Here is a 23,519-nt window from a genome sequence, read left to right as displayed (position 1 = left end):
AAACAATTGGTATACAGGAGGACTGCCAAACCCTATATTGTTACCATGAGACAGACTATCCTTGGTGCTCAAATCCCAGAACTTGTCTTCCCCTCCTTTAAATTTTCCAGGAAGGTATTGGCTTTGCATAAAACCTCTATCTGTGTTTGGGAGATGGTCCATAGTTTGGAATTGGACTTTCATTGATGCCACTTTGTGATATTTCAATTTAGATAAATGAAGAAAGTTACCCAGCACTGTATTTTCATCAGAAATGTTATTACTTTTGTGGTTCTTAATTAAAAAAATACTAATCAAATATGGAGCAATGTTAGATTTTCTAAATAAAATCTAAAACATTTTTCTTAACCGATTCCTTTAGAATGGGTTTAATTTCTGTCAGAATAGTGACATGTTTATAAAGACTGTATAAAATATACAACAAGAGAAAGAAATGAGAGTGTACATATATTGGATAATTTAAAAACAACTTGTATTAACAGTTGCTATAGGACACCATACAGTTGAGGAACTCCGTAAGTAACCGAACTGTTAACCAAAAGCTATTTTAAAATTCATGGTCTTTTTTTTTTTTTTTTTTTAAATTCATGGTCTTAAATGCAATCCTAACTTGGGGTTCTTGTTTCAGGGATGAACAGCAACGTGAAAGAGATTATCTTCTTGAAAGGAGAGACTTAGCAGTAGATTTCATTTTTTGTTTAGTTTTAGTTGAAGTCCTAAAGCAGGTAAGAAGCTCTTTTGTCTGTAGTGTTTGTGTTTCTTATTCTTATTTTGCCTTCACATTTCATTTACCTTATTTAGGATGTTATGTCTTAAATTCTAGCCCACATTAGCTAGATTTCTGCAATATAACTGCACTTCTTTCAGTTGCCTGGGGCTTTCATGGCCTTTACCTATCATTTCCTATTCTTTTTACCTTTGCATGCCATCTAAGATAGGAGATCTTGTTAGCAAAAGTAAGCTGAACAGAATTTGGGTTACATCTGGGCTTTTAGCTGTGAATGTAGTCCGCCTGTCATTCATCTACTTCAGTCTACTTTCAAAGAATTTCTCTTCTGAAGCCATCAAGCCTACATTCCGACATGTAATAATTGCACAGTTACAATTAAGGAAGAGGGGCAGTTTGACCTGGGTAGCACCAAATTGTCAAGTGTAAATGGGAAAACACCTCAGGATAATACATTTTTTTATGTTTATTGAATGACCTTTAGGATAATGGCATTGTGCTCATACTGCACTCATGAGTTTAACATCTGAATAACATAAGCAGTAAAGCTATAAACATATAATGTCTGGTATTATGTATATTTTTACTATTCAAAATTAGTATAGGTATACATATAAATACCTGAACTCATTTTGAAAGTTTTTTTTTGGGGGGGGAGGGAGTGTGTCAATTTTTGTTTTTTTTATTTACTAAAATCAACTACTTTGTTCAAATTCATGAAAGTGTTTCTTTATAGTTTGTAGTCTTTAAAAAGTTACCTATCATTCAAAGATGAGCCACATATTTCCAACCATGTACATTGTAACGCTTTGAAAAAGGTAGGAAACCTAAAAGAACAAAAAAAAATCATATTCTGCATATATAACATGTTTGGACAGGGGTTTTGTTTTTGTTACACAAAATGGAATAGAATATATAATATGAAAACAAATGTAAGATGTAAAAGTTAATTGATAGTCTATTTTTATTGACAGAGGCTAAATTATTTGAATTATGTATTTATACTTTGCATGTTTTTATAATATATGTGAAAAATCATTAAAATCCACAAAAATTTGAAAAATGAAAAACAGATGAATGAGTTAATCAAAGGTGAAAATCATTTAAATTAATTGGTACCTTTCATAAAGGTCTTTCTTTAGGTGTATGAAAGAAAATTCCTCTGAGAGTTGTGCTAACAAGCCAGGTTTGCTTTCTGTGACATCAGTTTTGCTGGTATCCAGAGACCCTGAGGCCAGAGTAGTTAGGGATAGAAGAATTTAGGACCAGAGCCGCCGTTGACCATGACTGGACTTTGCCTAGGACTCCTTGTGGTTGACCTCTTGCATCTCCTGTCTGCTGATGTAGATTATGTGAGTGGTTTGGTAACCACCATCTGCACTTCTTTGCTTAATTAAATACAGGGTTTCTTTTTTTAGCAGGAGAGATTATAAATTGCCTTAGACATCCAGGTCTCTCTCCCTCTCTGATCTGGTTCCATGGTGCCGCCCCACCCCCCACATTCTTTCACTTGCCAATCAGTGTTTCCTTTGAAAGTTGCTCCTCATTGCAATTTCAGAGCTTCTGTGCACAGACAACCCTATATAAGTTTTTCTCTCTCCTCTTCCCCTTCCTCTTCCCTGTCCTTTACCTTTCCCCATCCTCTTTATCCTCCTTCCTTCCTCCTCCTCTCAAAAATAATCCAGATAGCTCTTCTGGTGGAGAAAACCATAAGATCTATAAATTTCCATTGGACTCGTTTTTCAAGTCCATTCCACAAAATCCCTTCAGATCCACTTTCACCTGGACTCTTAAAGTGTGGGGGGGAAAAAAAAGAAATAAAACAGCTTTAATAGCTAATTTTTGTTTTTGGTTCTGTCACCGTATTGTTCCAGCCTACAGTGGCCTTTCCACTTCCTGTTTTCTCTCTTTACCATTATCCTCATACTTTCACTCAAATGCACCTATGAAAGAATAAAATCTATCCCAAAGAACACAGAGATGCTTTATTTATTAAAGATCTTACATAAGGTTTTTTTCCCCCTCCAGTAAAAGGGAAGTCTTTTTAGCTTCTTCAAAACTAATAAAACCAGAGAAAATGAAGTAAAAATCAATAGAACTTTCTAAAATATCATGACCAATTTTCTACCATGACAAAGTGATGTAGAGTTTAATAGATCCAGAGACTAATCAATGTAATATATCTTGAATTTAATAGGACTTTTACTTTTGCCCCACATAAAAGACACATATTAAAACATGACTCAGTTTTATTTTGATGAGATGGACAGTCCCAGGAGTACTAAAGTATTGATACATGATTGGGTCAGTCTTAGGGAGGAGTAAATATTCCTTATGGTTTAGTCCTTGACCTCATATACTACAATTTTTTTGTCTTGAATAATTTTTCATGTCTTTCATCCATGTTTAGAACTCTTCATGATGCATAAAGTCTCTATATCCTTTGTATCAGCTGGTCATTGTAATAAAACTAAGAGACAGCCAGGGCAAGTGTTTTCATCCTAGCTCTGCCATTGTCTTGCTGTGTAACTTGGGTGAGTTATTATCCATCACTTCTTTCCTCCTCTGTAAGAGAGGGATGATAATAGTATCTATTTTTGTAGAATCGTGAGCATTAAATACAGTAATGCTTGGGACATGGAAAGTGCTCCATAAATGTTATCTGTTATTTTCATTTTGCAGATGAAGAAATGTACTTAATTTAGTAATTTGCTGATGATCATAAAGCAAGTTCACTCTTTTACTCCAAGTTTCTCCTGTTAATAAAAATATTGGTAAAATCAGTGACACAAAATTAGGTGACCAGCATCTTGGAAAACTAAAGTTTCACTCTTTACTCCAAGTTTCTCCTGTTAATAAAAATATTGGTAAAATCAGTGACACAAAATTAGGTGACCAGCATCTTGGAAAACTAAAGTTTTGATCATAACAAATTGGACAAAGAATTGAGTTTGTATAAATGTGATGAAATTAGTGTGATTCACTGTAGGAACAAAATTAATTCAAGATGATGGAGGACTTTTTTTTTTTCCCCCCAAGAAAGTCCAACATAATTTGAGGGTCATGGCCAACACAGATTTTAGCATGTTAATACCAAAGGCTTTCAAATTCATGTAAAAGCATGTTTAAACAGTAACATAAACATTTAGAAAGTTTGAAACCATTTTCTTTTCAAGTAAATTTTAGTCAAACATTTACTCATTGAAACAAATAAGATTGGGAAACTTGGTTTTGTGAGCCACTTCCAGCTCTTGGCTTAGTTTTACTACTGCTATTGTGAAGTATGAGAAGGTGGAGTAAGTACATCCTTAGTATTTTCAGATTTAACATTTGTGTAGTAGATGTAGATGAGTTGCCTGAAGGTTTATGCAAATACTTGTTATTTTTCTGAGGCTAAATGTATTCATTCCCCTTTCCATTGAAAGCTGATCTGTGTGGTAATGAATGAGCCTCACTGACTCCACAATATCCATATCTTAACCTGATTTTGTTGTTTTTCACTTTCATGATGTGATAAAAGCATTAAAGTTTGGGAGGTGAGGGGGCTCATTGGTTGAGCATCTGCCTTTGGCTCAGATGCTCATTGGTTGAGCATCTGCCTTTGGCTCAGATCGTGATCCTGGGGTCCTAGGATTGAGCCCACAGGGAGCCTTCTTCTCCCTTTGCCTGTGTCTCTGCCTCTCTCTCTGTGTCTCTCATGAATAAATAAAATCTTAAAAAAAAATAAAGTTTGGGAGACGATGCTGGGAATGGCCTTGAAATAAAACTTGAGTATTCTTTTTTTTTTTTTTTTAAGTTTTTAAAGTAATCTCTATATGCAAGGTGTGGGGCTTGAATGCACGACCCTGAGGTCGAGATCCTCTGAGCCAGCTGGGCACCCCTGGGTATTCTTTAGAGTCTACTAGGTATATAGCCTTTTGGAATGTTGAAGTAGAATTAGAGCTGCTTCTAAAATCACAGATGACAAGACTAGAAAAAGTCTTGATACTGTAGGTGGGGATATTACTCCCTGAAAGTAGAACTTTTTATCTATAAGCCGAAATGGGATTCTGCTCCACGTCCATTTCCTGAGATTCAATTCGGGAGTGTTCTCAGTTTTATTACTATTATTGAAAATAAAGGGGAAAATAGGGATATTAAGAATGTGCATCCTGATAACGTTCATTCTTAAAATGTTTGGAAGTTTTACTTTTACCTTCCAAAAATTAAGGATAAGACATATTTCTTCTTTTACTTCTATTTGTGTCTCTCTTCTGGCTACCATATGATAAAATTGAAAGCTTTCTTATTTGTTTCCTTTATTAAATGCATTTTTATATGTCAGAAACTGGGCATACAGTATGTTCTAGAGAAGGACACATCAGCTTCTGAACTTCAGTTCCCTCATCTGTAAAATAGGGAACAAGTATCTACCTTGTAAGATGAAGTGTTACAAAAATACCTACCTAATGCCTGACACATAAACACATAAAAAGCGTTGACAGTGACAACAGTAGGGTAGTAATAAAGAGTATACAGCATGGCGTAGTGCCCTACCTGTCATTGTTAGACTTCAGACATAGCTGGACCTAATAAGACAGTTTAGGAGTTTAGGTTTAAGTTAGCTTGCATTTCATCTCTCTAGCCTAGAGCACATTAAACATCCCTGTGAAGAAATCAATATGGTAAAACCACAACACAGCACAGTAAGTGGAATATAAACAATTAAATCACATAAAATGCAGTGTTGCATTATTATTGCAAGGTCAGTGAAATGTGTGGGGCCAGCCTGTATGATTAGCGCCATGAATTCTGGAATAGATTCTTGAAGTCAGGCTGCAGGCTGCAGGCTCCGGGTACAGCCTATTCCTGACCAGTTTGTCATCCCCTGGTGGTAGATGTAGGCTCCGTTTTAACCATCAGTGGGTAGCCACAGGGCTGAGTGGGATATAGAGGACAGAAGCATTGATGATAGTAATTGTTGTTGTTGTTGTTACCTTAGGGCCTATTTATGGGCTCAGTGGAGGGGAGATCAGGCTGGGGGATGTATCTCCCTCCTTGCTTCTCAATGGGCCCTTGTTTCCTGCCATTTTTCCTACCAAGCTTTCTCCTCAGTATCTCCATCCATATTTTCTAGTCCTTTCATGTTCTCTACATTCTCAGGAGATAAGAACTTTGGTGTCCCCTTTAGAAAAAGAAAAGGTGAGAGAACAAAAGAATCCATCTCCAATTGTAATATACTCGATTTTTCATTCTCTTGGGGCTAGTGATTATAGGGTTTCGGTGTGTCGTCTGTGTTTTATAGGTGGGAAGTGGGAACTTCCTCAAGGTTATATAACTAGTAAAAAGAGAAACTGTGGCTTGATTGAAATAAACCAAAATCTGTGGTCTTTCTACACTTTTTCATTGTAGTGAAGAAAACATTTTTATTTATTGTATAAAGGTTTGAATATAGTTCACTTATAATAAACTCATCATCTTGATGTATATACAAGGAGCGCTTTGGGGGATACTGTTTTGAGTTCCTTATTAATATGGAATAACATTATTGTCCCAAAAAGGTGTTCAGGGTACCAAGTAAAAGATGGTCATGCCTCTGCTTAATTGATCAGCCAATATTCTGAAATTCCTATATGAATAAAACATGATGTTATACTTTTATGAGGATGTGTCTGCCTATAAAAGATTGAGAAGCTTTCTGTAATTATACAGTCAAGCATAAAATTCATAGTTAAGTATTTCTAATTGCTAAAGAAATTTTGGGTTTAAAATTCAGTCTTCCAGTGTGTGGGACAAAGGTTAAGATTATTCTTGTGGGGTCTGAATTCTCGAACCTTACTAAGCAGAGTAAATTCCGTTTCTGTGCAGTTTATTAACGTGGGCTCTTCAAATCGCTGCTTCTCTGAACAGATGAATAAACTTCTTTCCTATATCATCAGGCTACTACTAGTACCAGGTTCACTGAGAACTAAGAAAAGTAGCATTTGGATTACAGTTGTTTCCTCACCTAATCCCTATTTGATTTTGTGATGGAGCACATTTTCTTCAAATTGGATTCCGGGTGCAGGCCTTGAGGATGGTCTCGGTTTCCAGGAAATCTGAGATGAATGCTCTCTCTCATCCTCCTCTGGTCAACAGCAAATATCAATATGCCTAGCCAAGATAAAGCTCTAGCCTTCCATCCTGGAGTAGAAGTTCACCATGAGCCTTTCGAAGCTGTGTTAGCTGCCTGCCTCCCTCTGCTCGGACAGCATTTTAAAAATGGTCCTAGGATTCTCCTCTGTGTTGTGCAAGTTTAGTCACTTTCTCATTGAGCTGAGTACCAGTCCAATGAGTAGTTACTTACTGGATTTCTCGTATGTCTTGTCCCTCATTACAATGTAATTGTAGTTACTGTTTCTAATGGCTCTCTCCTATTTACTAGGTTTGAACCAGCTCCTGATCATTATGCAGAACTAAATTCAGCTCCCCACTGATAGATTCCTGATTTACCTTTGTAAAAAATATCTTTATTTTAAATAAAAATCTCTCCTTTATGAAACCCTCAAGAAACATTCTCTGACCATCTCTAAATAGTTTCCTGTTATTCTTTTCCCTAGTTGAGTTTGTCACTTTCTTGATAAATCTCTATTACAATTTTATCCTATTGATAAGATGTTCTCTACTGTATATTGTTACAAATTTTAAGGAAGTGTGGAATTCCTGTGTGTTTTGTTTTAATTGGACTTCAGGGCCACAGAATGGGATAAATCATGATCCTGGTTCAAGATACACTGTTATCACTGGTGTCTATGTGGCTACCTGTGTTTTTGTTTACAATATAATGGTTACCTGTGAGGCCCCAAAATACCTATAGCTTACGCCTAATTATGTAAATCTCTCCTAGTTTACTCCCTTTCTATCCTCTTACCATTATACTGATTTTTATGTTATTCTCTTTTAAAAATGTTTTCATATATGTTTGAATAGTAAGTTTTTCTCATCTTTGAATTTCCTAAAAAAAAAAATTGTATCCTACTGTATATTTTTCCTCTGGGACTTACTTTTTCACTCAACAGTATGTTGCAGGGATTAATCCATGAAATGTATAGCTATACGTTATTATTTTCTTAACGCATATAATTGCTAGTGTATCGGAGCTCCACCCTCTTAAATTCATTCCTGGAGCCCTGCAAATTAAGCTGCTGGAGCTCACATTAACAGGAGAAAAGGTTTATTGCAAAGGCACATGGAGGCCTTCTTGGAAAAGAAGTCGAAGACACAAAAGAATGGTTAGACCCTGAAATTTAACAAAGAGCAATACATTGTGAAGTGACAAGACAAAGAAAAGGAAAAGTGGCAAAGGGTAGTAAACTGGGGGGAGGAAAATATATGGGGGAAACTAATGGGAGATAAGGGCTGTTTAGTAAGCTTTGTGCAGACCTACCTTATTGTCAACTTTCTGATGATAACAGTTGCCCTTTTCTTGGTATGGGAAAGAGGAGAAAAGACTGCTTTTAGAGGCAGAAAGGGGGAGGGTGAAGAGCTTTGCCTGCACCTGCTATTTCTCAGCTGCCTTCAGCTCAAAATAATTCTCATGCCAAAGTGCCATATTTTGTGGCGGCATACTTTGATCTGCTTCATTAGGTTGTGGGCTTTATAAAAAATTGAACTCACACCAGCAATGTCTCTGAAACATCATTCACTTACATTTTTTCTACTATTTGGTATTATCAGACTTGACTTTTCCCCATTGAATAGGTATATTTTCATTCTCCTTATAACGAATTAAATCAAGCATCTCTTCATGTTTATTAAGAATAAGCACAACAAAGGACAAAAACAGAAAATTATAAAGCCTAGCCAAAAGCCTTCAAAGAAGTGAAAAGATACTCCATGTAAATGTGAAAGAGCACAGTTATCCCCAAATTGATCTATTGATTGATTGCTACTCCAATAAAAATCCTGATGGTTTTTGTGTACCTTCAAAGTTGAATATGGAGGAACAGTGAGCCAGAAATGGCTATGCTCTCTCTGAAGGAAAATAAGGGGGACTTTCAGGGCCAGACATCAGAACTTATTCAGAAAGTGTAATAATGAAGACTGTATGATTTCAGTACCAACATATAAAAGTTGATAGAATAGTGAGCTCAGAAACAGACCCACACATATATAGAACTTGATTACTTATCAGTGGTGACTTGTATAATCTCTGATCCATCAGTTCCTCCTTTTGGACTCTTTCCCATTGTCCTTTTGGACTATGCAAGTATATGACATTAAGTATACAAGGTATTTATTGTATAACATTATATTGGTCATTGAAAATCTGGAATGAAATGTTTGTCAATAGGAAGCTCATTAAATACATTTTAATACACTGAGTATTATACAGCCGTTGAAAAGAAAGGAGGAGCTCTAAGTACTGACATGGAAAGATGAATCAGGGACCCTTGGTTGGCTCAGTGGTTTAGCGCCTGCCTTAGACTCAGGGTGTGATCCTGGAGTCCTGGGATCGAGTCCCACATCGGGCCTGCTTGGAGCCTGCTTCTCCCTCTGCCTGTGTCTCTGCCTCTCTTTCTCTTTGTCTCTCTCTCATGAATAAATAAAATCCTAAAAAAAAAAAAAAAAAAGAAAAGAAAACGAAAGAAATATGAATCATCCTGTTAAGAAAAATAAGGTATGTGTGGGTGCATGTAGGAAAAAATCTGGAAGGATATATACCAAGCTATTAATAGTGATTATAAAAGGGGGAAGGGGCAAGGATTTTACTTTCTGGCTTAAAAATTTTGATTTGTTTCCCATATTAGTAGGTAGCTTATAATTTTTGAAGAACTCAACAAAACAAAAATATTTAAATGACAAATTTCTAACATGAATAAGGCCACAAATAGTTTTACTCTTTTATTTTTTCACAAATAGTTTTAAATTGTTGGAAAAGTTGGTGTCGTTTTGGCCTACTATTTAGGATAGAAAATCAGACTAATGGAATGTGTGGCTGGCTCAGCCTATCAAGTGCTACAGAGAAGTACATGTGGGCATTGTCTTAATTTCCCGACGGTAACAATGACAGTCACATCAGCAACAACTGCTACTTTTTCCCCTTTCTGGGCCATAGTTCAAGGATTTGTGACTATGAAGCTTAACGTTCTTAAATTTAGAGCTTATTAAATTAGATGGGTAACTGAATTCTCAGGGAAAATATAACATCCTTATAAAAAGGGAAGGTTGACTAAATGGTAATAGATCACATAATGGAAATGAAAACTGCTTATTGATTTAATTAGTTGAAATGTGGAGAATACTCAGAAAAGATTTGTAACCTACTTAGCTCTTGCTGACTTGATTTTTTTGTTGTTGTTGTTCTAGATTCCCGTTCATCCTGTGCCCGATCCCTTAGTCCACGAAGTTCTAAACTTAGCTTTTAAGCACTTTAAACATAAGGAAGGGTAAGTAAAATACTAGTTGGGGATTATTGATTTTCTCTACAGGTTTAGACTGTTTAAATATAATTCAAACCCTCATTGATCATTTGTTTTTAAAAGAGTCAGAGCACTTATCTTTTTTTTTTTTTTTTTTTCTTAATCCACACAGAATGCTTGTAGGAAAGGTGTTATGTTTTGTTTTTTAGGCTCCGTGCCCAATTTGGGGCTTGAAGTCATGACCCTGAGATCAAGAGCCCCATGCTGTACTGACTGAGGTGGCCAGGTGCCCCCATAGGAAAGATTTTATTGAAATAATTCTTAAAACTATTGATTGGATTTATAAGAATTAGAAGGTTAAATCTCATGACAAAGTAAAATCCAGAGATAGAAGAAAATTCATATGGATTTTATTGTCCTATCAATGAATCATCAGAGGAAAAAAAAAAGCTGTGTAACATCCTAATAAGAAATTTTCAGATTTATTAGGGAGAGTTTATAGAAAAAAAATTGATAATACATTTGTTCTCTTGTTGTTTTAGATATTCAGGAACCAACACTGGGAATGTGCATATTATTGCAGATTTATATGCGGAGGTGATAGGGGTTCTTGCCCAATCAAAGTAAGTGTTATAAATCACTGACCTCAGTTTGTATTTTAGAATGCTTCATTGCTAATATCGTAGACACCATTTTAGATCTATTTCTTTTTCATAGTTATTTTGAAGTCTACTCCACCTTTTATTACTTAGCTGCTTTATTCCTTAGGGGATTTTAAAGTTACATCCATACATTAATTTCACAACTTTTCATTTATTTGGGGTTTTCCATAAATATCTGAATTGAGGAAGTTGGAAATGACCAGGAATAGCCAAAGACATTACCTTATGCTTATTTTTAACTCTTCTATAAGAAGTGCCTTTTTATTTTAAGTCATTTTTTTCTTTCTTTAGAACTCTACAGAGCTAATAATGACTTTTAATACTTTCTAGTTGAGTACTTTCATTTCTGGGGTAGCAACTCAGTGTCTTCCTCCTAATTATCTTATTTGTTTTAGCACCAAACAGAGTTTTGGGTAGGTAGAAGAGATCCCAAAAAAGAAAAAGGAGATAATAGATTACTTCATAAGGGTGTTGTTCATTAGGAGCTAAACTCATTGAATTGTCTCGAACCATCATTCTAAGAAGCAAAGTACAATTCTTGTGAATGTTTAGTTCCTATGATTATAGTGACTAATAATTATTATGAGGAATTTAATAAAGGAGAAAAACCCTTGGAGTCTAGTGTTATTGCAATGGGAAGATTTTTTAATCTAATATATTTTCTTTATCAAATGCAAAAGAATACATTCATGAAAAATGGTATTATACTCTCCAAGACTCAAATAGAAGTGGATAAGTAGTATTTCCTGTCATGTATCCGTATTTCATGAATATGTACTATTTTTTTTTCCCTTCTATAGTCAGTGATAATTGGAAAATATGCTTCATTTGTCATTTTAACTTTTAGGAACTGGTTTTGCCAAGTAACATTAATAGTAAAATACTTTAGCTATTTCATATTATATAGACAGAGGAAATTAAGTATTATTGGTTATTAACCTGTTAGGTTTGCAACATAAGCAGAGAAAAAAACCTAGTCACCTTATCAGTTGTGGTCATTTGAATCCAGGATGGTGCTTACATTTGAAAGCATTTCAGTTCTTTAGCTTATTCACATTATATGAAACCATGTCCTCAAATTCCTTTCCTTCAGGTTTTTCTCCAGTGTAAGGAGAAATTAATTTGAAGTGACAGTAGTCTAAAATTGATTGGTTCATGTCTTTTAACAAATTTGTAGTCCCTAATGTGTTCTCCATATAACTCAAATTACGGATTATATAAAAAGCAGCCTTAAAAATTAGAGACACTATCTGATTTACAGGGGGATGTTTTATAGGTGGTTTATTTGGTTGTATTATGATCTTTATTAAATGATAATGGAGCTGCATTGATGCTATTATAGGAATAAAGAAATCTTATTTTCTCTCCTTATGGAGCTTCCCATTTTAAAATAAATGAACAGCAGATTTAGAATAACAAATAACTTTGTTTTTCTCTCTGCTTTTCTGGCAATTTTAATGAGGCCAGATAAAAGAGATGATGTTTAGGTAAAATATCTTTAGATTTCCACCTTGAATATCATACGGGAAATTAGTGTTTATTTTTTATTTTTATTTTTCGAAATTAGTGTTTTGAATTCATATATTATGTACTCACATATATTAAAGGTTTCAGGCTGTGAGGAAGAAGTTTGTGACAGAGTTGAAAGAACTACGGCAAAAGGAGCAAAGTCCACATGTCGTACAAAGCATCATCAGCTTAATAATGGGAATGAAATTTTTTCGAGTAAAAATGTATCCTGTAGAAGATTTTGAAGCATCGTTTCAGTTCATGCAGGTGATCTATCTTCTCTATCGCAGGGTTTAGAATTAGCCTAACAGTAGTTATTCTTGCTCTTCGTGACTTTTTAAAAGAAACAAAATGTGTATAAATTAATGACATCATTATCAATTCCTTTCTCTGAGTGTTAGTTAAGTCATAACAAGCGTGAATTAACTTTCTTTTTTAATTTGAGCATGTTTTTACCTTAGCTTTTTGGTAAAAGGACAGTATTTACAAAATCATCATGATCTTCAAATTTCTTTAAATCTTCCTCTCTTGTTAACCTAATGTATACCTCTTTCTCCTTCAAGGAATGTGCTCAGTATTTCTTGGAAGTAAAAGATAAAGACATAAAACATGCACTTGCTGGTTTATTTGTGGAGATCCTTATCCCTGTCGCTGCTGTAAGTATATTTTAATTTTTGTATTAATGTGTTAAAAGTACTTTTTTGCTGAAGAAGTTGCCACGTGAAATATTCTTACTTTCTGGTAATTTCATAGACTCCTAAGTGGAAAACTTTGAATGTAACATGGATTCAGGGAAAATGGTTATTAGCCAAATGCCAGTAGAGCATTGATTAGTTTTGTCATTAAAAGAGTAGGCCCAGGCCCTTAAAATCCGGAGTCTGTTAGGAGGGCAGAGAATTTGCAACCTTGAGTCTAGGTTATGCCTCTAGGTAATGGCTTCCCGAAGTAGCTCAGGGCAACATGCCACGTTTACTCAGGACTTTAGCTTCCTGCAATGTGGTAGCCATTTTAATAGCCTCTGATGAAAAGTACTGTAACAAGTACCTTGGAATTTACAGAACTGTTTCGATTTTAAATGTTCATTTCTGTAGTTGCTGTTGATGTTCATCATCATATTTGTCCAAACATCTATTCTAAATTATTTAAAAATAGGGTTACTATAAATACGATTGCACTAACTTCTAGGGAAGCCAATTTATAAAAGCCTCTCCTGGTATAAAAGCAGTGTGTTATCTGAAAATAATTTTGCAGTTACTAGTAACAGCCTGCTATAAATAGGATTAAGAGATCTTATAATACTTAGATGCCAGGTTTTTTCCCCACTTTTTTTTTGTCTTAAATCCAACTCAGTCATTCTGTATATGTGATCTGCTACTCAACTTTCAGTATGCTACACTCTGCTGCATAAATATTCTTTTCATATATATCATTATTTCATTTTTTTAAAGTTGAGGTAAAATTGACATGTAGTGACTATGCATCAAGTATACAGTGTTGACATATGTATGCATCAGGGAAACCATCACCACAGTCAAGATGATGTGCATATCTGGAGCACCTGACTGGGTTAGTTGGTTAAGCATCTGACTCTTGATTTTGACTCAGGTAAGGCAAGATTTAATCTCAGGGTTGTGAGATTGAGCCCTATGCTTGGCTCTGCGCTGGGCATGGAGCCTGTTTAACATTTTCTCTTCCCCTCTCCCCACTCCCTCTCTTTAAAAAAAAAAAAAAAAAGATGATGTATGATGTATATATCTGTCACACCCTAAAAGTTTCCTTTTATTTTTTTAATCCGCCCCCCCCTTCCATTCACCCCATCTTTGGATAGTGCAACTGTCAATCTTCTGTCACCCTACCTTAGTTTTGGTTTTCCTAGAATTTTATATCAATGGAATTTTACAGTACAAAACCATCTTTTGTCTTCTTTTACTCTACTTAATTATCTTGAGTTCCAAGTATGTTGTGGAATATATCAGTGGGTTTTTCCTTTTTTCAGTAATATTTCATTATATAGATACCCTACATGTTCACCTGTTTTTGGACATTGGGTTGTTTCCAGTTTTTGGCTGTTAGAAATAAAGCTGCTCTGAAGATTTATGAGCAACTCTGTGTATGGGGCATATGCTTTTATTTCCTTTGGGCAAATGTGTAGCACTGGAATTGGTGGACTGAATGGTAGGTATGTGTTTATTAAAGAAATTGTCAAACTATGTTCCAAAGTTGTTGTACCATCTTGCATTCCAAGGAGCTATATATGAGAGTTCTGGTTTGTCCACAACCTCACCACCTCCTGCTTTAGCCAGTTGTCTTAGCCATTGTACTAACTGTGGTGTGGTGTCTGACTGTGGTTTTTTAATTTGCATTCCCATAATGACTAATGATTTTGAGCATCTTTTCATGTCTTTTATTTGCTGTCCATATATTTTCTTTGGCAGTATGTCTTTTGAAATCTTTTTCTCTCATTTTTTATATGGGGTTGTGTTCTTTATTGGGGGGGTGGGGAGGAGGGAGGTTGTGTTCTGATTGAGTTTTAAAGGTATATATTTTTTTGAGATATATTTATATATATATATATTTTAAAGATCTTATTTATTTGAGAGAGAGAGAGAGAAAGAAAGGGAGGTGGGGTAGAGAAGGGCAGAGAGATGAGAGAGAGAGAGAGAGAGAGAGAGAGTCTTAAGCAGATTCTGTGCTGAGCACAGAGCCCAAACTGGGGCTCCATCCCACAACCCATGAGATCATGACCTCACCCAAAACCAAGAGTTGTCAACTTAACCAACTGTGCTGCCAGGTGCCCTAATGTATTTTAAAAATATGTTTTGGTTGCAGATATTTTATCAGATATATGCTCTGTGAATATTATCTCTTAGTCGATGATTTGCCTTTTCATTCTCTTAACTGTCTTTAAAAACTTTTTAATTTTGATGAAGTCTGATTTATCAATTTGTTCTTTCATAAATTGTGCTTTTCTTATATTAAGCCTTGCCTAACCCAGGACCACAAAGGTTTTCTCCCATATTGCAGTTTTAGGGTTTAATTTTAGGTCCGAGGTCCATTTTGAGTTAATTTTGTATATGGTTGAAGTATGAGTTGATTTTGTTTTGTTTAATTTTTTGTTTTGTTTTTACATATTGACATCCAATTGTTCTAGCACCATTTATCCATTTTATGACAAGATAATTCTTTCCAAGTAGCTTAGCTTTTTGCTTAAAAAATCAGTTGGCTGTATGTGTGGGGGTCTATGTATCTGATTCTGTTATGTTCCATAATGGTTTTATAAATGATAGGTTTATTTTATCAAAAAGAAAACAGACTATTCACATGGCTAAAAACTGAAGTGGGAATCTATCTGCCTGCAAATCTGTAATTCATGACTTTTGTTCATAGCCATTATTTAAAAAATTTCAAATAAGTAATATTCAATAAGTAAATATTCAAGACAGGTGTAAAAAAATCCTGCCAATCACTGTCATTAATGTTTGAACTTCTTCACTTCCCTGTCCATCTTTCCTACACACGCTCTAGTCAGGACCTGAACACCACAAACCATTCATATGATTACATAGATCACCAGGCATTTAGTTCAGTACTATACAATGAAAATCTAAACTACAATTTGATTCTCACCATGGAAATAAATTTCTTCTCCTTTAAAATTTTCAACTAAAATAAAGCCTGGATAAATGGAAAGTTATTAGCTTCCTTTCCTAGCCAAGATGGTATAATTTATAAAATCATTTATAAAACCATCAGTTTTAGGCTATTATCATTAGTACATGTACTTCCAACTTATTTTTCTAGAAGTGGTTAGAATTATTGCTTATCCGGGGATCCCCGGGTGGCTCAGCGGTTTCGCGCCTGCCTTTGGCCCAGGGCGCGATCCTGGAGTCCCGGGATCGAGTCCCACGTCGGGCTCCCAGCATGGAGCCTGCTTCTCCCTCTGCCTGTCTCTCTCTCTCTCTCTCTCTCTCTCTATGTTTATCATAAATAAATAAAAATAAATCTTAAAAAAAAAAAAAGAATTATTGCTTAATCCATCCCAGACTGTCATTTGTTCTTCCCCCTAGTCTGAAAATCAGTTCCTGCCAGGTACCTAACTGGGATTAGGTTGTATTTTTAAAATAATTAAAAGGAGCAGATTTCAGGAAGAAAGACCCTTGACTGTGGTCTATTAATGCTTTGTTGCCTTATTTTTCTTTTATGTCATGTTTGCTTTTGCAGTGTGTTTGCAAAGGCAGCCCTAACAAAGTATCCCAAACTAGATGGCTGAAACAACAAAAATTATTGCCACACAGTTATGGTGGCTAGATGTCTGAGACCAGGGTGGTGGCAGGTGGATTCCTTCAGAGAGCTGGGAGGAAGAACCTGTTCCGTGCCTCTCACCTCCTTTCTTGACATCTTTGACATTACTTGGCGTATAGAACCATCACCTGAGCTCTGCCTTCATTTTTACATGGTGTTCTTCTATGTACGTCTTTGTCCAAAAAAAATTTTTAAGCATATCCGCCACGTTGGAGTAGAGCCCTCCTACCCCAATATGACTTCTCCTGACTTAACTAATTACATCTGCAGTGACCAGATTACATCAAATAAGGTCATGTTATGAGGTACATGGAGCTAGGACTTCAACATCTGAATTTGGGTTGTGGGAGAGGTGACGTTTGAATCTGTAGCATCTACTCTGCACATAGAGCCCCTTCTGTCTGGAACATTCTTGCCTCTTTAATGGCCTCCTTCCCCCCTTTGCCTGGTTGGACTCTACTTATTTGTTCATGACGCGTATGGAGTACTTTCTTTGTATCAGACCCTCTTCTATGCAAAGGGAGTGCAAGAATGATCAATCTAGGAAAGACTCCCTGCTCTTACGGAGCTACTTTTAGTGCAGAAAAGAGACCGTAATCTAGGATGTAAAACACATAGTATGTAGATGGTGATAAGTACTATGGAGAGATGTCAAGTAGGATGGGGGATAAGAATTGCTGAAGGGATGAGGAAGTGGGAATTTTAGATAAAGTGATCAGCTGAGGTCTCCACTGAACAAAAAATGAAGGAACGAGGGAGTAAGGCGTGTGCTGAATCTTGGGGAAGGGTTTCTGGGGCAGAAGAAACCAGTGCAGCACATGCCCTGAAGCAAGACCATGTACGAAAATGTCCTAGGACCTGCAAGGACGCTAGCTGATGTGGCTGGATCCAGTGAAGGACAAAGCCAGAGGTTACATGGGGAACTATTGCAGAGTTTCAGGGAAGAGGGGCTGGATTCAGCTTAGGTGTTACTTCCTTGTAGGGTTTTTTCTATAGGGGCCCCTTGTGTGTGCCCAGAGCACAGAGAATTTCCTCTTTACAGCATCTGTTTGTTGTAGCACATGCTTATTGCCTCTTCCTTTACCTGTGTTCTCAGGGCAGAGACTGAGTTTATCGTATTAACTTAGCATCTGGTTATTTGGCAGTTTATAGCATTTCGCTGAGTTAAATGGTTGTGAATTATTAACTGATTTCAAACCTTACAGAAACTTCTTGTAATTCTTGTATAGTCTCATCTAGTGTGTGTAACCATTCTCTTTCTTTTTGTATTATCTTTTGACCTAGGCTGTTAAAAATGAAGTGAATGTTCCCTGTTTGAAAAATTTTGTGGAGATGCTTTATCAGACTACTTTTGAACTGAGCTCCAGAAAGAAGCATTCATTGGTATTGAAAAACACTTCCAACCTTTACATATTTAATTAGGAGTTATAGTAATTGATTTATGAATTCAGGAGAGATTTAAAAGAATTATCAAAACTGAAGTTATAAAATATCCAAAATGCAACATAAGGGCAAGTTTTATATCTTTTTCCTGCTCTTTTTTTAAAACTTCCTATTCCTAATTTGACTAGCTCTACATTTGATAGGTTATTCAGACTTCATCCTAAGTGTTCACCTGTTTGACAGATGCTTTACATTATGTATTATACCATGTGAAATGTTGAGGATGCTCATAGGAAACCATAAATTATTTTACATTACAATAAATTGTACCCAGAAGTATTAGATTATTTAGGAACCATTGTCCCATCTAATTACATCATTTCTACTCAGAGATTTAAGGCTTTTATTTTTTCCACTTAACCACCCACTTCATACAACTTTGAAGGAGTTTCTGTAAATTTTTATGCAGCTTGAAGAGAGTGTGGAGAATTACACAAATACTTGACCACTTAAGGTAGAGTTCTAATAGTGACTAAACAGTGATTGTGCCAGGCGTTGAACCTAAGTGCTTTGCATTCTTTGTTTTGCTTTAATCCTTACAACCCTGTAGGAAATACATAGAAAAATAGCTGAAATGTTAATGCCAATCTGTCCTTGATCCCAGGGCCTGCGTTCCTAACCATTGTGCTTGGCGTAGGAGCCATGGGTCTGAGGAAGAATAAAAGCACATGATGAGATAGATTCAGCAATTATTCTTGCAGAAAATTTGCCCTTTATCATTTTTTTGTTACTCTGAGATCGTATTTCTCATGACAAATGGGAACACTGCCTCAAAAATTTACTTCTCTTTGTTTATGAGAATAAATGTAATTTACAAATCAAGTGCTTTTTCATGAAAAAATGTTAATTCCCCTTTTCCCTGTCTCCTATAGGCTCTATATCCACTAATTACCTGCCTTTTATGTGTCAGTCAGAAACAATTTTTTTTAAATAACTGGCATATTTTCCTACAGAACTGTTTGTCACATTTAAAGGTAAGATGTAATCACATTTCTGACCTGTAAATATTTTAACCATAGCATATCCATTTATGCATATGTATTAAACAATATGTAATAAAACTTTCATTATTATTGGTATCTTTGAATAGTGATACTTGACCATATTGCTTTTCTTATACATTATTCTTTCTGAGGGGAATCATGTCTTGACACGAATAAACTTTTGATTGAAAATTTAGTTTGTCTTAACGCAAAATTGTACATTTTAAACAACTGTTGTTTACATTATCTTAGATCTAGCAATATTTGTTAATAAATAAATTCCTTTAGAATTGCGGAGTGTTAATCTTACAGTCTTACAGAACCCTTCAGATACTTATTTTGTGTTTCATTTTGAGAAAATTAAGTAATGTTGGCCCAAGCCTGAAAATGAAAAAACCTTGATAATAAAATGTCCCTAAAAGCACATTTAATGTAAGTATGCCCAGCCAAATCTAAAAGCCTGGTGTTGGATCCACATGGATACAAAAGTTCCTGAAATGATTCTGCCTTGAATCAAGGGATAGTTGTTACTAACACTATTTGGCACATCCATGTCTAGTCTCTCTTAATGTTGTAAACCAACCTGTGCGATGGTAGGGTCTTTATCTTCCCAGGATATTCTTTTCTTCTGTGGATAGGGGCTCCATTCATGAATGTGGGACTATTCGTCACCTGCATGTCGTGTAAATGCTTGATTTGAATACTATTTTGATGCATAGTTGAATATATTTGAATATTTGTTTCCAAGTTCTAGAAACATAACAGACATGACATTTCATTTCCTGTTATTCTTCCAAGTTAGGGATAACGTTGAAAAATCTTATACTTGGAAGCTTTCCTTGTCACTGTCAAGGCACAGATAGATTAAATGACTTTTCCCAGGCCCTATAGGTCATTGTGGTATTTGAGAAATAGGACCAGCTCTTCTTTCCCACTTTGAAAATGGTCCACTGAACAGCATTATCCTATGTATTTTTTCCATGACTTTATGTATCATTTTCAGAAGTGCCTTGATTAGTTAAAGAAGTATACAGAAAATAAGAGTCTTCAAGAAACATTTTTTGGTTATTTTTCTCCTAGATACACATTGATATTATTCACACTTGGACAAGAATTGATATACTCTCTTTGCTTTATTTATGAAAATTCCCAGGACCAAATCAAGTTCATTAAATTTTTTATGTCATGCAACCAGAATGTTTTAATTAATCACATTAAACTGTTTTCTGTCCTCATTTTGAAAAATTCATACAGATATAGGTACTGAAAGGGAATTGATCATTTTCTGGATGGTATGATTTTCCATACTTTTAATAAAATATTTTAAGACATGCACTTAAGTGTTTTCTGAAAGGTTGCTTTGTTTCATGACAATTCATACTTTTCTGTTGCTTGTTGGAATTTTTTTATATATATACGTTTTCACCTAACATATTTGCAATTCTTTCGCAGTACCTTAACTTTTATTTTTTGTCTTAAGGCTTTCATTTAAAATGCTATTTTCTTTGAACCCTTACCTCCTGTTAAATATTTCTGGCATATTGTCCATTTTCATTAATGGCAATGTCAGTCTGCCAGGCTAAAGGAGATAAGAGCCACCTTAGCATGAATATTTGGAATATAGTTGTCTTGGCCATTAACCCTTAACTTACATTAAGGCTCTATTCAGCAGAAATTTTATGAATTGACTCCTGTTTATTAAGTTTTAGATACTGTGGCTACACTGCAGTTGAGGTAAGACATTGAGTATTCAGGAAAAAAAACTATACTAGTTACCTGTTGTAACAGATGTAATTTATTTGTTTTATATATAGGTAAAATAATTACCATATATTAGATGCTCTAGTATCTCATTTAATTCTTAACTGTAACTGAGGCTGAAAGAAGATAAATAAGTAACCCATGTTCAGGGAGCCAAAAAGTGATAGAGATGGGATCTGCATCTAGATGCAGTCAGTTCGTAACTTTGGCCTTCGAGGTCTACCTGTTGTTACCTTTTAATGGACTGTAAGGAATTTTGCTGTACTGAATATCCTCAGAAAATATTTGGCTATAATTCTGTGATATTAAAAAAGGCATCATTCTCTAGAGTCCTAAAAATAAGAATAAATAAGACACATTTTCAAAACACTTTAAAATTGTCCGATTTTTTTTTTTAATTACCATACCAGTTTTTGAAGTTGGTGACCATGAGAAGTGGGCTTTAGTCCTGTAGGCCCATAAACAGCATGAGAAAGCATACACTTGTATTCACAGAAAATGTTAAATTTGTTATTTTTGTCCTAAACAGAAGTTGATAGTTTCCTATTTCCCTATCTTTATATCAGCTAAAGTCATTGCGTGAAAAATTATTGAAAAATTATTATTCTAAAGAATAATTAAAAAGGGGTGGAGGGAATAATAAGAATAGATCTCCTGTAGTGATAATTTGAAGACTTTTTTTTTCTACAGTGCATAATGATTTTCTTTTAAAAATTTAAACTTGCTCAAACTTTAATGCAGTGCTTTGAGAGGAATATAATAGGTAGTTAAAATTTTGACTATTTTCTCTTAGTTTGAGTATTGTAGATGTATCCTATGATGTCCGAATTATAGGATTTTTTTTTTCTTTAGTGTTTCTGGCCACTGTCTTGGAAATTTCAAATTTCTTCTAAATAGAGACCTTGGTGAAGAGCTGTCTTGTTTTGTGCTTATTTTCATCTAACATGCATGTGCTGCATCTCATGTTTATGTTTGCTGTCTCACATTGCTTTATTTAGATGCCATCTAACAACAGTATCAGAAAACAAATAGAAACACTCCAGGTGAGTTGTGTTGATGTTACAAAGTAAAATACTGCTTTATCTCCTTTAAGTGTGGCTTTTTTTTTTCCTTTACCCATTGTTGCATTGCATGTCTAATGTATTTATTCCAACCTGCTTTTCCTCCTGTAAAAGACTAGCACACAAAAGGGACACTCTACAGGGTTAATATTATGGCCCCAAGAAGATGAATTTATGGGCTGGAAGTAATAATGAATGTTGATTCTTAACCCAAATCCTCAATTTTAAAATAGTCTATTTAATTTATTGTCTAATCAACTTTACATTAATTACATTGTTACAAATGCAACTTTAAAAGACATTTTCCAGTGAAAGCAAGGAGGTATACTAGCTTAGATTTTGAGTATGATTTATGATGCATGACTTTTTAAAACTTTCATCCCGTTGGTTTGGGTTTTAAACAAAATATTTTGGTTTTGGTTCACAGTAGGGAAAAGGGAAAGAAACAGTAACATGGTTGCTGCCAGACATATTGGACATATCAAAACTTTATTGGATTTTAATTTATGTAACAATCTGATTATTCATATTATACCAAAATTATGACTAGGGAATTATATATATATCTTTGTTTAAGGCTCAGATCAATTTAGGGTATTTTTTTTTTTTTGGTATTTTTATTGTTCAGACATGTATAGCAGCATTTTAGGGATTGAATAAGTGATCATTGATTGATTTGTCATTTTTCATCTGATTTTGGGTTTGTTCAATATAGAGTAAGTCTGCTTTGTAAAAATAGTAGTCCATTTTAGAAAAATTGAAAATCAAGTTTTTCATTCCAGATACCTCAACTTTTAACATAAAATAACCCAAATACTTTATTAGCCGTTTATATAAGAACATTTTTATGTGGAGTTGGACTTAAATATTTTTTAACATATAACATATATTAATTTGTATTAGTCGTATTTTGAAAACATAATTTAATACTGTGAAAATACTATTTGAAATGTACATATTTTGATATCTTGTATTTAAATAACAAAAAAATTACGTGACAGAAAAGTACTACAAAAAGCTTGGTTGTTATTAGTAACATGCATGTATTACATAATACATTATATGTTACTTTAGTTACATTAGTTACAGATTAGTAAGTACTGGGGAGTGTATCTGAAATTTGGTATCATTATGGATTTGGCAATGGAAGGAGGAATTTTTTTTAAAGATTTTATTTATTTACTCATGAGTATGTGTACACAGAGAGAAAGAGGCAGAGACACAGGCAGAAAGGAGAAGCAGGCTCCTCGCAGGGAGCTGGACGTGGGACTCAATCCTGGGTCTCCAGGGTCACGCCCTGGGCTGAAGGCGGCGCCAAACTGCTGAGCCACCCAGGCTGCCCGGAAGGAGGAATTAATGTTGAGACACTGACCCAGTAGAATAGAATAATGGATACTCCATTCTTTTCTTTCTTTCTTTCTTTTTTTAAGAGTGGGGGCAGAGAGAGAGAATCCTAGCAGGCTCTACGCCCAGTACCCAGCCCTACTTGGCGCTTGATCTCAGGACCCTGAGGTCATGATCTGAGCTAAAATCAAGAATCAGTTGCTTAACCAACTGAGCTTCCCAGGCACTCAATATTTCATTCTCAGTTATATCAATTCTTCATAGATGTGCAAAATTATATTTTCTAGTGGCTTTTTAAAAAAATCCTCAATTGTTACCGTTTTGCATTGCTTTTAAACATGTAGTTT

At 35.0% G+C, this 23,519-nt stretch overlaps 1 protein-coding gene across 12 annotated transcripts in view; it reads left to right on the top strand.

The window, feature by feature from the left end:
* The window catches only part of FRYL (FRY like transcription coactivator), a 256,517-nt gene that overhangs the window by 129,394 nt on the left and 103,604 nt on the right, over window positions 1-23,519 (top strand). For 8 of the 12 annotated variants that reach the window (XM_072774988.1, XM_072774989.1, XM_072774990.1 and 5 more), the window contains 8 exons: window positions 629-725; window positions 10,055-10,134; window positions 10,650-10,730; window positions 12,377-12,545; window positions 12,842-12,934; window positions 17,865-17,963; window positions 18,896-18,997; window positions 21,766-21,810. In XM_072774988.1, the coding sequence (XP_072631089.1) occupies window positions 629-725; window positions 10,055-10,134; window positions 10,650-10,730; window positions 12,377-12,545; window positions 12,842-12,934; window positions 17,865-17,963; window positions 18,896-18,997; window positions 21,766-21,810 (766 nt within the window). The remainder of the gene's footprint in view (window positions 1-628; window positions 726-10,054; window positions 10,135-10,649; window positions 10,731-12,376; window positions 12,546-12,841; window positions 12,935-17,864; window positions 17,964-18,895; window positions 18,998-21,765; window positions 21,811-23,519) is intronic. The other 4 variants (XM_072774992.1, XM_072774987.1, XM_072774986.1 and 1 more) reach the window with 1 other exon arrangement.

Source organism: Canis lupus, chromosome 14, assembly GCF_048164855.1.
Source record: "Canis lupus baileyi chromosome 14, mCanLup2.hap1, whole genome shotgun sequence".
Taxonomy (NCBI): Eukaryota; Metazoa; Chordata; class Mammalia; order Carnivora; family Canidae; genus Canis; species Canis lupus.
This window is presented reverse-complemented; position numbering and strand designations above follow the sequence as displayed.